This window comes from Citrus clementina, unplaced genomic scaffold (genome assembly GCF_000493195.1).
Source record: "Citrus clementina cultivar Clemenules unplaced genomic scaffold, Citrus_clementina_v1.0 scaffold_7, whole genome shotgun sequence".
Taxonomy (NCBI): domain Eukaryota; kingdom Viridiplantae; phylum Streptophyta; class Magnoliopsida; order Sapindales; family Rutaceae; genus Citrus; species Citrus x clementina.
In genome coordinates, this window is record NW_006262075.1 from 18,456,269 (window position 1) to 18,470,624 (window position 14,356).

Sequence of the window (14,356 nt, forward strand, 5' to 3'; positions counted from 1 at the left end):
TTTTCAGCTATGAATTATGTGAAGAATCGACTACGAAGTTGAATGAAAGATGAATGGTTGAATGATAATCTGGTTGTGTACATTGAAAAAGATGTATTTGATTGTATTGATAATGAAATTATTTTACAGCATTTTCAACGCATGAAATCTCGTTGGGGAATTCTTGATTAGAACAATTGTAATAAGTAAATTTATTATTAATTTATATTATAGTTGCAATTCTATGTATTGTTATCTAAATTTTCAAAATTTATTATCAATTTATATTATATTGCGATTTTATGTGTTGTAATATAAATTTTCAAAATTATACTACATTTTTAGTGTGCCCCAGATCAATTTAATTCCTGGCTACGTCCCTGATGGTCGTGGCCGTTCATTAGGGCACGGGGGCAGTTTGGCGGAACCAGTTGTACAAGTAGATGTAACTAATCACGAAAATTGTGAGCCTACAATTAAGGACAATGTTTTGGATAAATTGAGGGAAAATTCAAATTGTGTTAGTGGTGGGGGATGCTTTAATGCGGATAGGGTCAGCGTACAAAATAGTAGATTCTCATATCACCGTCCATTCAAAGGATGGTCTACGTCCAGGCGAGACACGTGTACTTCCTAATTCTCTTACACGTCTTCACGAGAGTGATACAGCTGCGTCATCAGATGCTACTCAAAACACTTTTGTTACTTACGCGCAAAAAGAATCCAATGCTAACCCACGTGCGAAAGCCAAGCAATCTTTCTCCCTTGCGGCAATGAGTAATGACGGTGCTGATTTGAACTTTCTTTCTAAAAGATTGGTTGAATCTCCCCATGCCTCTAAGTTTAACTTATTGCTTAATTCAATGGTGTTGGATGAGGATATGATCTTACAAACTCAATATGGTCGGTCGGCGACTGGTTTTTGAGAAATTGGAAGTGGGATCGGTGATGTTAGGTGTTGGGTCTCGTTAATTTTAAGAAAATATGTGATAAAAGGACGAAGGGGCTTGTTCATTTGCAGGAAGATTTTTTTAGTATGCCTGCTTCTAAGAAAATGGTACAGGAAGGCTTTAATAAGGGAAGGCATTGGAAGCGAGCTACGTGATTGGATTCTCACGTTTTTTTAATCGATTCTCTGATTGCCAGGAATAAATTGGTATTTGGGGATGTGGCAGTTCACAGAAATGGTAGTAGTAAACATTCAAAAGTGACAAACGGGAATTTGGTGGGTTCTTCTATTGATGTGTCGAATTTATCGGTGGGAGCTGAGCCGATCACCATGAATGTGCCATGCTGGAGTGTCCGAGGTTTAAGGAATCCTTAGGCTTTCTCTGCTCTTCAAAAAATTCTTCAGTTAGTGCAAGCTGATATTGTCTTTCTTTGTGAAACATGGGTTGAGGCTTCGATTATCGAGATGAAAAGTTAAGAGTTGGGTTTTCTAAGTTGCTTAGCTTTGGATAGAGTTGGCTTTGGCCGTGGGATAGCAATTCTTTGGAAACATGAGGTCAATCTATCTGCTGTTTCATATAGTTGTCATCATATAGATTCTATAATTAAGTCGACATTTTACTAGTGTATATGATCATCCTGAGGCTAATATAAAGAAACATACATAGAACTTCTTCGTCGTTTTAGTTCGTTATCTTTGCTGCCTTCGATATGTAGGGTTGATTTTAATGAAATTCTTGATTATACGGAGAAATTTAAGGGGACCGCCAAGATGTTCTAAGGCTGTGGCTGATTTTTGTAAGGCTATTCGGGATTATGAATTAATTGATATGGGATTTGTAAGGTTCCCCTATACTTAGGCTAACCGGCGTATGATGTGGGGTTGGTGGAGGAACACCTGGACAAGTTTCTTAGTAACTGTACTTGGCATGATTTAGGCTTATGTTCAACAGTTACTCATTTCGATTCTTGGTGGGCTAATCATTCTCCTGTTCTCTTAAAAATTACTAGTACTAAGGGCTCTTAGCAAGATAGAAGGTTGAAAGCTCACTTTAACTACGAAGCATGGTGAAAGGCTTATCAAGCTTGTAAAGAACTGGTTGCAAAGAGTTGGATGATGGTGCTACTCACGGTGATCATATTTGGCTTTTCCAATATAAAGTTATGAAAACTGTGTTCACCTTTACTAAATAGAGTTCAGTGGAATTTAAAGGGTGGCGTAAGCACTTTGATGAAGAGTATTCATAATTAAAGAATATTTTTGACAAACTTATAGGCATTACAGTGATGATAATGGGCTTCGGTGCTTAGAAAGGGAAATTGATGACTTACTTCAAGAAGAGGAATTGTACTGGAAACAAAGGGCTCATGTTCATTGGATGAAGGAAGGGGATAATAATACATGATTTTTTTACTCTTATGATTCCATGAGGCAACGACAGAATTTGATTTGGGGGTTATTAGATCAGGAGGGTCAGATGGTTATAGATGAGGCTATTGTTGAGCTATATTTTATGAAGTTGTTTTCTTTGTCAAATGCAGCTCATTAGCAATGGGCATCGGCTTTAGAACATGCGCCTGTGAGAGTAATGGATGTTATGAATCAGTAGCTAACTTTACCGTTCTTCAGGGATGAAGTTTGTCAGCCTATGATGCAAATGCATCCGACTATGGCACTGGACCGAATGGCTTGCCACCTACTTTCTGTTAGGATCATTGGCTGTGATGGGTACTCAAATTATATCTATTTATCTTTCTATTTTAAATAATGGTGCTCTCCTTTCTGATTTAAATCATGGAATTATGGTTTTGATACCAAAGATTATATCTCCAACCATGGTGTCTGATTTTCAACCACTGAGTTTATGCAATGTTATTTATCGAGTTATTGCAAAGGTTATTGCTAACAAATTAAAGTTAGTTTTGGGTGATGTCATTTCACAAAACCAGAGTGCTTTCATACCATTACCGACAATGTCATTGTTAGGTACAAATGCTTGCATAGGCTGGGGTTTTGTCCGTCCCATAAGAATAACTTAGTGGCGATGAACTTAGATATTCTTAAGACATATGATCGGGTTGAATGGGGGTTATTTTTTCCAACAAGTGATGTGTCGTTTGGGTTTTCTTGTGCATTGGATTATGTTGATTATGGCCTTGTGTTACTACAACATTTTTGTTCAATATAAATAGAGAAGTTTGGGGCTTGTTTCGGCCGCAATGGGGATTGCAGCAGGGGTGACCTCTATTGCCTTATTTATTTATTGTATATGCTGAAGTTTTTTAACGTTGATCCAAGCTACTAAATCTGTAAAGGCTATCTTGAGGGTATGTTTTGCTTCTGATTTATTCATTTCCCACTTTTTGTTTGTGGATGACATTTTTCTTTTTCGTCGATCATCATTGGAGGATTGTGGTAGGCTAAAGAACATATTGGATTGTTATTCTGTGGCATTAGGGCAAGTTTTTGACCATGACAAATCTTCTATTCATTTTATTCAGAATATGGCTCCAAATGTTTTGCTCGAGATAACTGCTTTTTTCGGTATTTGCTGAGGTTCTGGTTTATGAACAATGTTTACATTTATCAGCCATGATTGGTAAGAATTGTCGGTATTTCTCAACGAATTAAAAGTTTTGGTTGCCAAGAAATTGTCGTGCTGGTGGGAAAGATTTTTTCTTGTGGTGGGAAGGAGGTATTAATTAAGATGGTGGCCCAAGCCATTCCATCGTATGCTTTGAGTGCTTTTTATTTGCCAGAGACTTTATGCAACGCATTTCAATGACAATTCACAGCTTTCTAGTGGGGGTCAAATGAAAACCAACAGATCATTCATTAGATGGAGTGGAGGAGGATGAGTTAGCTAAAAGAGTTGGGGGGTTTTAGGTTTTACAATCTTATCTGTTTAACCAAGCCATGTTGAACAAGCAAGAATGGTGGTTGTCGCTTTATGATGATCTGTCAATTTCAAGGGTGTTACGAGCTAGACATTTTCGACGCAACCCATTTCTATATGCAAAATTAGACTCTAATCCTTCTTACATATGGCAGATTATTCTTTGGGGACGAGAACTATTAAAGGGGGGTCTTTATTGTTGTGTTTGAAATGGTCGTACATTAATGTTTATGGCAGTAATTGGCTGCCACGACCAAGTACTTTTAGCCCTATCTCACCAGATTCATTACCACTAGGTACGACAGTGGATTATTTGATTGACCGTGGGAATGGTTAGGATGTGGCACGATTACGGGGGCATTTCTACCTATTGATGTTGAACTGATTTTAAAATTGAAACTCTTTTATATGTTGATAGAAGATGCTGTGTTTTGGCGTTTTGATAGATGTGGGTTTTATACTGTAAAATTTGGGTATCATCTGGCTGTACAAGTTCCAGATTTCTTAGTTACTGGAACATCAGTTGGGATATCTAAGTGATGGAATCTAATTTGGACTTTGAAGGTGCTTCCTAAGGTAAAGATTTTTCTTTGGTGAGCTTCTAATGAGGCTCTTCTGACAAAAGTTAATCTAACAAAAAGAAAGGTATTATCTGATGCTTGTTGTGCTTGTGTAACCTTTCTTATGAGACCTTGATGCATTCTTTGTTTCATTTTGATTTTGAACAATGAGTGTGGAATGATACAGTTTTTGCTAATCTATTTTATGTGATTGTCGTAATGATTGTTGAGTTTCTTTTTTTTTTTCCTAGTATTCTATTTCCACCTTATCTAGCACTGAATTATGCTCGATGGTGATGATTATGTGAGGTATTTAGGGGGCACATAATAATATGGTGTTGTTGGGACAATCTAATGGGCCGCACACTATATGTGCACGAGCTCAAGGAATTTTGGAGTCTTTTGCCAATAATGTTGTCACTATTGTTGATTGTAATTTGAATAGTAATAGGCATGAGTGTGTGCAATGGGAGCCACCGCCTGTGGATTGGCTGAAATTGAATGTAGATGCCACAATAAATGCAAATAAGGGTGTAGTGGGTTGTGGTCTATTGTGCGCAACCATGATGGTTTGGTGATGGTTGTGGGAATTGCTCAAGGGGTTTTCTCTGATGATGTTGATGTGGCTGAGGTTGAGGCCTTATGCTTTGGATTACGACTTGTTAGAAAGATTGGTTTATCTCTACTAATGGTTGAGTTGGATTCACTTTGTATGATCAATTAGTTTTGGATCAACTTAGTACTCATACCGAGTTGTTTTGGTTTATTTCTGAAGTGAAGCACTTACTTTCTCCAAAGCATTCTTTTCAAGTTTGATGTATTTCTAAGGTTTTTAATTTAATAGCGGATGCATTAGCAAAATATTATGTCCGGTGTAGGGATTCTTATATTTGGTTGGAAGATTTTCCAATATACCTATGTTGTTATCTTTGAGATTTGTACTTTTTAATGATTAATGAAATTTTTTTTAAAAAAAAGTTAGATTATATAGGTTGTAAAATTAAATACCTGAATTATTATGGCAAAACATATGGTACATTTTCTAGTCAATCTAGTATTTCTTATTATAAGCGTAAAATAGTCATACTAAAATTATGTTAAAACAATATTAACGGTCAACATCAACAATGTTCAAGAGACTTCAATGAAAAAATGAAGGATCTAATTGATTTATTGTATAAACATTTTCTTCATTTGAAATGCTAAAAAATAATGTGATTTTTCTATAAACAAAAATTGTGGGTTTGAATTATCCCTCCCCTAATTATTTTCTAGTTGGAAATATTCCCTACACTCTATCAAAATTTTTGCTCTTTGATAAATGGACCCATTTAAACCAACTATACCCTTTTCTTTATCATATGTGTAGTATTTTATTTTTCTTCTAATAATACTTATTATTTTAGAATATGGATAAAAATTCTCTTTTAATTTTATTTATTTATTGTAGACATACTAAATATTGTAAAAGATAATATTTAAACATTATAGAGGTGCCCATTTTTTTTGTACAATTTTTTGAAAAAAAATTATTTAACATTTTTTCGAAGATTGTAAAATATTGTAAATTAAAAGATAATGATGTTTTATGTATTAAGAATTAGATAAATGTATCTATTTTATGAAATTATTATTCCATAAGTAAATTTAAGGATGATATTGTAACTATAACACAATCTGCTACATAGGGTGCCATTCATAGGCAGAGCTTCTCATAAAATTATATTGGGGCCAATTTAAATTTTAAATCCACAAGTTCTTAAAAAGGGAAAAAAAATCCCGCACACCAACCCCTAAAATTTTCTTAAATGGTCTTAAAAACCTCCTTAATTTCAAAAATAATCGCATAAACTCCTTTTTTTTACCATTATACTGTTTATTATAACAACAAAAAATTGACTTTAAATAAACATCTATAACAAATACAATAATAATAATAATAATAATAATAATATAAGTCATAAAATAATAAAAATTCTGTAAAATTTTTTGAATCTTAAAAAATTATTTTAATATTATTAAGGGATATTATCATTTTCCCACTAAAGGTATTCTGACACATTATGTCAGTACCACGGTTTGGTAAAACCATCACTTTACCACCAAACGTATAAACTGTTAGCATTTTCCCACCATTCCGTTAACTGAATAAAAATTATGCTGACATCATTAGGGTATTTTAGACATATCACGTGAAATGTTTACTGTCAAATAGAGAGTCTCACTCTCTTTCCACGCACTAATATTGGACTCTTCTGTGCTATGCATATTTGATAGGTTCGTATTATCTTTTTTGTATGCAGGGCATCGTTGGGTTTGCCATTGGTCTGGCAGCTATGGTTTGTTTCAGAAACTTATGTTTAAAATGCACAAGCTGGGAAGTCATTCTCAGCATAGTTCCTCAGGAACCTCTAATATGATGTACATATCCCTTGCTTTCATTTCATGCGTGATACGGAAAATCGAGCTATAGCTGAAATTCAATTTGCAGATTATATTTTTCCAGCTTTTGATCAGGTATAGCTCTCTTCCAGAAACTAGCGTCTCTTGTGGCTTCATAATTCACCTTTAGTTGACATAATCTTCTTGGTAGATTGTCAATGAAGCTGCTAAGTTCAGATACAGGAGTGGAAATCAATTTAATTGTGGAGGTAATTTGTTGCTCTGTTTATTGTCCAATGCTCCCCTCTGGTTCTTTCTTTTTTAGTTTTTCTTCCTCCCCGTCTCTCTGCTCTTGTTTTGTCCTTGAAGGGCCTTCATGTGATTCCCCAGGATTAACAGTAAGAGCCCCTTACGGAGCTGTGGGCCATGGTGGACATTATCACTCGCAATCTCCTGAAGCTTTCTTTTGTCACGTTCCTGGTCTCAAAGTATATTTTCTTCTCCTTGAGTTAATATGACTTTAATTTATTTATTTCTATTCTCTCCTGTGGTTAGCATCCTTCTCCCTGTGGGGCAATGCTCCGCATGCTAACTGCAGTTCATGAGGAGTCCAAAGAAACTATTTTGTTGTACCTTTGAGATTATAGAAAATCTTTCAATTGATCCTAATCCTTTTGCAAGGGAGCTGAAGTTTAGCACTTCCCTTCTAAAATTGTTTGATGTTTTGCATTGCTTGCAATACTTAATCAGTGAATTTTCTAGGTGCTCATCCCTCGAAGCCCACGACAAGCAAAAGGATTATTGCTGTCATGCATTCGTGATCCGAAACAGCAGCAGCTCTTATAAGCATAATGGGGTTATTTTTGTAATTAAATCATCATTTGCTGTTGTTCATTCTTAAAGGGCAAAATCGTCTTTTACGCTCCAGGGGTAAAATTGACCTTTTATGAATTTTCCGTTACATATTAATTGAGGTTTAACGGAATGGTGGGAAAATGCTAACAGTTTAAACGTTTGGTGGTAAAATGATAGTTTTACCAAACCATAGTACTGACATGATGTGTCAGAATACATTTAGTGGAAAAATAATAATATCCCTATTATTAATATCTCATATATTTTTTAGTGATAATAAAATATCTTTAACAGGTTAATAATTTTAAATTAATTATATTTAATATTCAAAATAATTCACAAAATTTATGTTATAATATTGACAATATTTTTTAATTATGTCTGTATTAGTTAATAGAATATTAATAAAATAAATCAAGATAGATTGCTATTATCTTAATAGTAAAAATAATTTTTATTATATATATATATATGTAATATTTTTATTTTTACCACCTAATTTTTTTTGTTCAATTGATTATTCTATTAACACATCATAAACATATAACTTTATAAACTGCAGCAATCTCAAACTGCCATTAAACCAGGTCACAAGACGAACCTCCAGTTAATTGAGAATACTCTCTATATGATTTTTGAATTAGAATTTATTGTTAAGCTTGTTTTTTACAAAGTAAAAAATTTATATTTTAAGATTTATTTTGCATTTTTATATTTTTAATTTTCTTACCAAACAATTATTGATTCAATACTCATTAAAGTTCAGTTCAGTACTTGGATGATTTTTAAGCACCCGAAATCATTTTCAAAAATTCAGTCGCCAAATCGGAAGAAAGAGACAAACGAAGTACACATGCTTCTTCCGAAGTTGAACTCCGTCTATTTTTCAATTATTTGGAATCATATGGAGAGAAGACTGAATTAGGTCAAGCAGAAAAGAGACAAATAACAGTCTCACTTCTAAAAAGGCGGCGAATATTGCTCGAGTTAGTTTGCGTGTCCATTATTACTTTAATCATATAAAGTAGATTTGCTTAAAGATGAAATTAGCATTTGGAAAACAATAAAGTAATGCCAAGATAGATTATTTAATGTTTACACATGTGATGATATTCAATTAATTAATGATATTAGTTTAGGGGAAAAAGAGCGAAACCCTCTAATATTTGAAAACATGTTCAAACTCCACTGAATGTCAACTGTTTCGCTGATCTTATTATTTCACTCTTGTGGTTGTTTGATATTAAGAATACGGATACCTTTATTTATCTAATTAATTAAAAAAATCAATCGCAATTAATTAAAAAGCATAGGAAAAAGTAAGAAAATTGACATACTTATTTAATTAATTCTGAAAAATTAAAATCGAAATTAATAATTATATACACTATTCTTTTGCATAATAATAATAACTTGAAATTTTATGTAAATATACACCCTCAACTACTTGTTTTAAATACCCTCAACTTATTACTCGACAAAAAAATAGTATGTGTGTTAAATAGTTAGAATTTTATGTAAATATTCTTTTTCATTTAAGTTTTCAATTAATTCTAAATATATTCTCAGAATTAATTGAAAAATTATGTCGATCTCTTACTTTTTCTCATTATTTTTATATAATTTTTTAATTAGATATAGTTAAAAAATATTTAATTAAATAGTTAAAGTTATCCACATTTCCAAAATCAAACAACCATCATAGATAAAATGGTAATATCAATACAAAAGATGACACTCAGAGATTTAGAAGTATTTTAAAATATTAAGGAGATTTCTATTAATTTTGTGAAATCAAACAACCATCATATCAATGACTTCAATTTTGGCCGCAAAATTATTGAACCAGCTACTCTTTTGCGTGTACAGCTTTAAAATACTTTAAATAGAATTAAAGTAACTGACTGCCTTCGTTTTCGTCGTCAATGACAATTTTTGTAAGTTCGAAACATTGAGGCTGATATATTAAAACTTTAAATGTGAAAAGTACGACCCCAGTAAATATTACTGATCGCGATATAGATCCTTAATGTGTTGGATCAAACTTAACGGCCAAGTTGGATTAATTTATTATCAACTGATTTGTACATTGAATTTGGCATTCCATATGTCTTTTGTCAAATATATTTTTTCCAACTAAAATAAATATAATAAAAATCTAGGATGCATTGTGTCATGCCGCCAGAGGCGGAGCCAGCATCGGACCAGGTGGGGCACATGCCCCAGCTGGCTTTCAAAATTTTTTTTGATGGTTTTCTTAAAAAAATATATTTTATTTATTATTTATCAAAATGCCCCACGTAAATTTTAAAACTTTGAAAGTGCCCACATAATTTTAAAAATATTTCATGTTGCCCCTAACTTAAATGTCTAATTCTAAATAATTTGATTAACTATTATAATATCATAAAAATCAATAAAGACAAATGAGAGAACCTTTATCAAATGAAATTCATTAAAAAATTAATTAAAATAAGTAAAATCTTAGCTTTCCGCTTTCTCTCGTCTCTTCCAGAGTTCCATGAAATAAAGTGTGGTGGGTGGACTCCATAGCAGATTAGGCGATTTGCAGTGCTCCCTGATCGTCACCATGCGCGAGATGTTTTTTAATTCTAATTTTTTATTTCATTATTTTTTCTAATTTAAAATTGCTAATTTTATTATATAGCTTAAATTTGAAGTTCATGCAAACATTTGATTTTGTGTTTACTTTATACTTGATGAAAAATATTCTTGGTTTTGCAAATGATTTGTCACAAGCATTACAAAGGAAAGATCAAGATTTTGTGAATTCCATGAAATTAGTTAGTATTTGCAAGCTAGGTCTACTAAGGATGAGGGAACATGGATGGAATTCTTTGCTTAGTCAAGTTTCTTCATTTTGTGAGAAGCGTTTTATTATTGTTCCTGTCATGGAAAATATGTTTCTAACCCCTGGAAGATCAAGGCATAGAGCACAAGAGATCACAAATATACATCATTATCGCATTGATCTATTTTGTACTATTTTGGATATGCAACTTCAAGAGTTAAACAGTCGTTTTAATGAGATAAACACTAAATTACTTATGTGCTTGGCTTGTTTATGTCCAAAAGATTTATTTGCAGCTTTCAATAAAGAAACGTTATTGCGCCTTGCTCAATTTTATCTAAAAGATTTTTCTCCAATTGATCTCATGGCACTAGATACTTAACTTGATGTTTACATAATGGATATGCAATCTAGTGTTGAGTTTTCAGGATTAAACAGGATTTGTGATCTTGCACAAAAAATGGTTGAGACTAATAAGCACAAGGTGTTTTCATTGGTCTATTTATTAGTCACATTAGCATTAGTTTTACCAGTTGCCACTACTACTGTTGAAAGAGTTTTTTCAGCTATGAATTATGTGAAGAATCGACTACGAAGTTGAATGGAAGATGAATGGTTGAATGATAATCTAGTTGTGTACATTGAAAAAGATGTATTTGATTGTATTGATAATGAAATTATTTTACAGCATTTTCAACGCATGAAATCTCGTTGGGGAATTCTTGATTAGAACAATTGTAATAAGTAAATTTATTATTAATTTATATTATAGTTGCAATTCTATGTATTGTTATCTAAATTTTCAAAATTTATTATCAATTTATATTATATTGCGATTTTATGTGTTGTAATATAAATTTTCAAAATTATACTACATTTTTAGTGTGCCCCAGATCAATTTAATTCCTGGCTACGTCCCTGCATGCCGCCAAACTTCAATTATTTTTCGTCTCCTATAGCTATACATACATATAAAGGTTCAAACACATGAAATATTTTTATTGAATATGAGACTTTTGGGATTTGATAAGAGTGGAGGAACCAGGAATACATTGGATAGACGGATCATACTGAAAAAAGTACAAATTTGACGAGCTTACAACATAAAATTTAGAAATTGTAGAGCCAACAGAAAGGATTAGAATAGATAAACCATAAACTGTCATAGGCTATAACAAATTTGGGAAAGCACGAGGGCGTCAAACGTAAGCTTTGGATTAAATGCTAAAAATTCAATTGAATTTTTAATTTTCCAGGATTTTTTTTTGAGAAATGACTGTAGCGGCTAACTAACCCAATTTATATTACACCAACTGTAGGATACTCAGCTTTCAAAAAAAGAAAAAAGAAAAAGAAAAAGAAAACCTTGGATGTTTTACGTGGCCAACTTACTGAAGTGAAAATATTTAATTTCTTGTCTTTTACTAGGTTTAGATAACACCAACCTAGGGTGTTTAAATAAAAAAGGAAAAATAAAAAACCGATGATGCTTCATATCACCAACTGGATTAATGGAAAACAAATTAATTTAATTTAATTTATTAAGTGTGAAACGTTCGATTCGAACAGCCAGCACAAAATGTTTGACCTCAGCCAGCAGCGGAGACTTTTCAACACGACTCATTTATTTTATATCTTCCAAAAGTTCTATAAACTGGCCTTTCGACTAGCCATCACAACTCAAAAGGAATAAAAGAAGTTCCAGAGGAAATATTGCGCGGTATAACTTTCTGAAAACAACGTTCGTACATATGGCTCCTGCTCAAGTAGAAGAAAAACCATCAAAAACAGTCCAAGAATTACCAAACAATTATATCTATAAGGGTGGTGACGCTGGAACTCTTGGTACTTCTCTTTCGTACATAGACATTCCAACAATTGATTTCAGCCTCTTGTCATCTCCAACATCCGGCAAACAAGAACTTGAGAAACTTTGCTCAGCTCTTACCTCCTGGGGCTGCGTCCAGGTCAGTTTTTTATTTTTTTTTCTGCTACTTAATTAATTTTTGAATTATGCTGCAATTGATATTGCATAACTTAATCTGTTGTGGATGTCTGCGTTTTATAAAGTACTGCAAAGGCATATTACGTGGGTTTTACAGCTTTGTAGAGTCGATGCTCTTTGCACAACGACTTTATAGCGCTTTAAGAGCCCTTTATGGTGCTGTAAAGGTCCAAAACTCATTAAATGTGGATGATCTCTCATGAGAATGATTAGCTATTGTAAGACTTATAATGCTCATAGCTTAAACTTTGGAGTTTCAGATAATCAATCATGGAATAGACCCTGCATTTATGGACAAAGTGGATGAAGTTGGCAAGCAGTTCTTTGGTCTTCCTCTGGAAGAGAAGAAGAAATATGCCAGAGAAAACGGTGGCTACGAAGGTTATTCGAATCACATTCTTGATTCCAAGGACCAAGCATTCGATTGGATCGATAGATTGTATCTTGTAACTAAACCAGAAGATAAAAGAGAACTCAAATTATGGCCTGAAAATCCTCAATCTTTTAGGTAAATTTCCCTGAAGCCATATAATTCGTAAGCACAAACTAATTAAAACAACGATAAAGCTTTTTTTTTTTTTTTGGGTTATTACTGAAAACAATAAGCTGTAAAAATCATAAGACATATCTTTTACTTGACATCTAACTATGCTTATCAACACCTATTAACTTTCTCTTGTTTGCTGTAATTGGTTCAGGGAAATTTTACATGAATATACCGCCAAGATAGAAAAGTTAAACGAAATGCTACTCAAGGCCATAGCGAGGGCATTAACTTTGGAAGAAAATTGTTTTCTCGACATGTATGGTGAAGATGCATCAATGCTTTCGATATTCAACTTGTATCCTCCATGCCCAAGGCCTGATCTTGCCATAGGTCTTAAGCCACATGCTGATGCATCAGTATTTACTTATCTCATGCAAGATAAAGAAGTGGAAGGCCTCCAATTTCAGAAAGATGATCAATGGTATAAGGTTCCGGTCATTCCAGGAGCTTTTGTTATTAATGTTGGCGATCAGATTGAGGTAACTAATTGCTAATGCTAACTGTCTAATGCAGTTTTAATTGGCATTATTTTTCTAATGATGGTACTTTCATGCCTATTAGAATTTATTTTTACTACTTTGTTCCCTGATAAATTTTTAATTAACGCAGATAATGAGTAATGGAATATTCAAAAGTCCCATACATAGAGTGGTGACAAATACAGAAAAGGGAAGAATGTCCCTGGTGATGTTTTGTTTCCCGAATCCGAATAAAGAGATTGAACCAGTCAAAGGATTGGTGACCGAGACAAGGCCAAGACTGTACAAGACCATGAAAGATTATACTAGCATCCTTGTTGAGAACTACCAAAAAGGAAGGAGACCAATTGAAGCAGCAAAAATATAGCTTCCTTTCCATCTCCACAATTCATTAATATTACTAAGTCGTATTGCTTTCAACAAATAATTCAGGCCTCCTCATGGCTTTAGTTCTGTTTGTGAAAAGTTTCTGTTGTTAATCTTTTAATTGTTGCTTCCAGTTACGTTTCTTTCTTCTATGGGTATTCATTCTTTTATTACTTTAACTCCTTCCATTAATATTTCAATTTCTGTCTTCAATAATTCCATGATTATTTCTTTCTTTTATTTTTTTTCATGATCTGAATCGCTCTGTGCATAAATTTGGCAAAACTCTAGAGATACAATAATAAAATGGATGAGACTAGTCCAACCCACCAGATACTTATTAAAATTATTTACATAATAACCCACCAGATACTTATTAAACTTATTTACATAATAAACTTATCATGAAAATTTAAAATTAATATTTTACTTTAGCTTAAAACCTATCTTAATGCCTTTAATACATTTATTAAATTAAATTATCATATATAGTTGGTGTTATTCTTTTTCTCGTCTCAATCAAATT

General features: G+C 32.9%; 2 protein-coding genes across 2 annotated transcripts; both read left to right on the top strand.

The window, feature by feature from the left end:
• Positions 1 to 6,720: 6,720 nt before the first annotated feature.
• Positions 6,721 to 7,627, top strand: LOC112096853 (2-oxoisovalerate dehydrogenase subunit beta 1, mitochondrial-like). The gene is made up of 4 exons (XM_024180992.1): positions 6,721 to 6,901; positions 6,978 to 7,035; positions 7,157 to 7,254; positions 7,529 to 7,627. The coding sequence occupies exons 1-4, from the start codon at positions 6,830 to 6,832 to the stop codon at positions 7,610 to 7,612; spliced, it is 312 nt and encodes a 103-aa protein (XP_024036760.1). The 5' UTR covers positions 6,721 to 6,829; the 3' UTR covers positions 7,613 to 7,627.
• A 4,486-nt stretch (positions 7,628 to 12,113) lies between these two features.
• On the top strand, positions 12,114 to 13,989 carry LOC18036793 (codeine O-demethylase). The gene is made up of 4 exons (XM_006427910.2): positions 12,114 to 12,400; positions 12,699 to 12,946; positions 13,137 to 13,464; positions 13,595 to 13,989. The coding sequence occupies exons 1-4, from the start codon at positions 12,185 to 12,187 to the stop codon at positions 13,829 to 13,831; spliced, it is 1,029 nt and encodes a 342-aa protein (XP_006427973.1). The 5' UTR covers positions 12,114 to 12,184; the 3' UTR covers positions 13,832 to 13,989.
• The last annotated feature ends 367 nt before the right edge of the window (positions 13,990 to 14,356 follow it).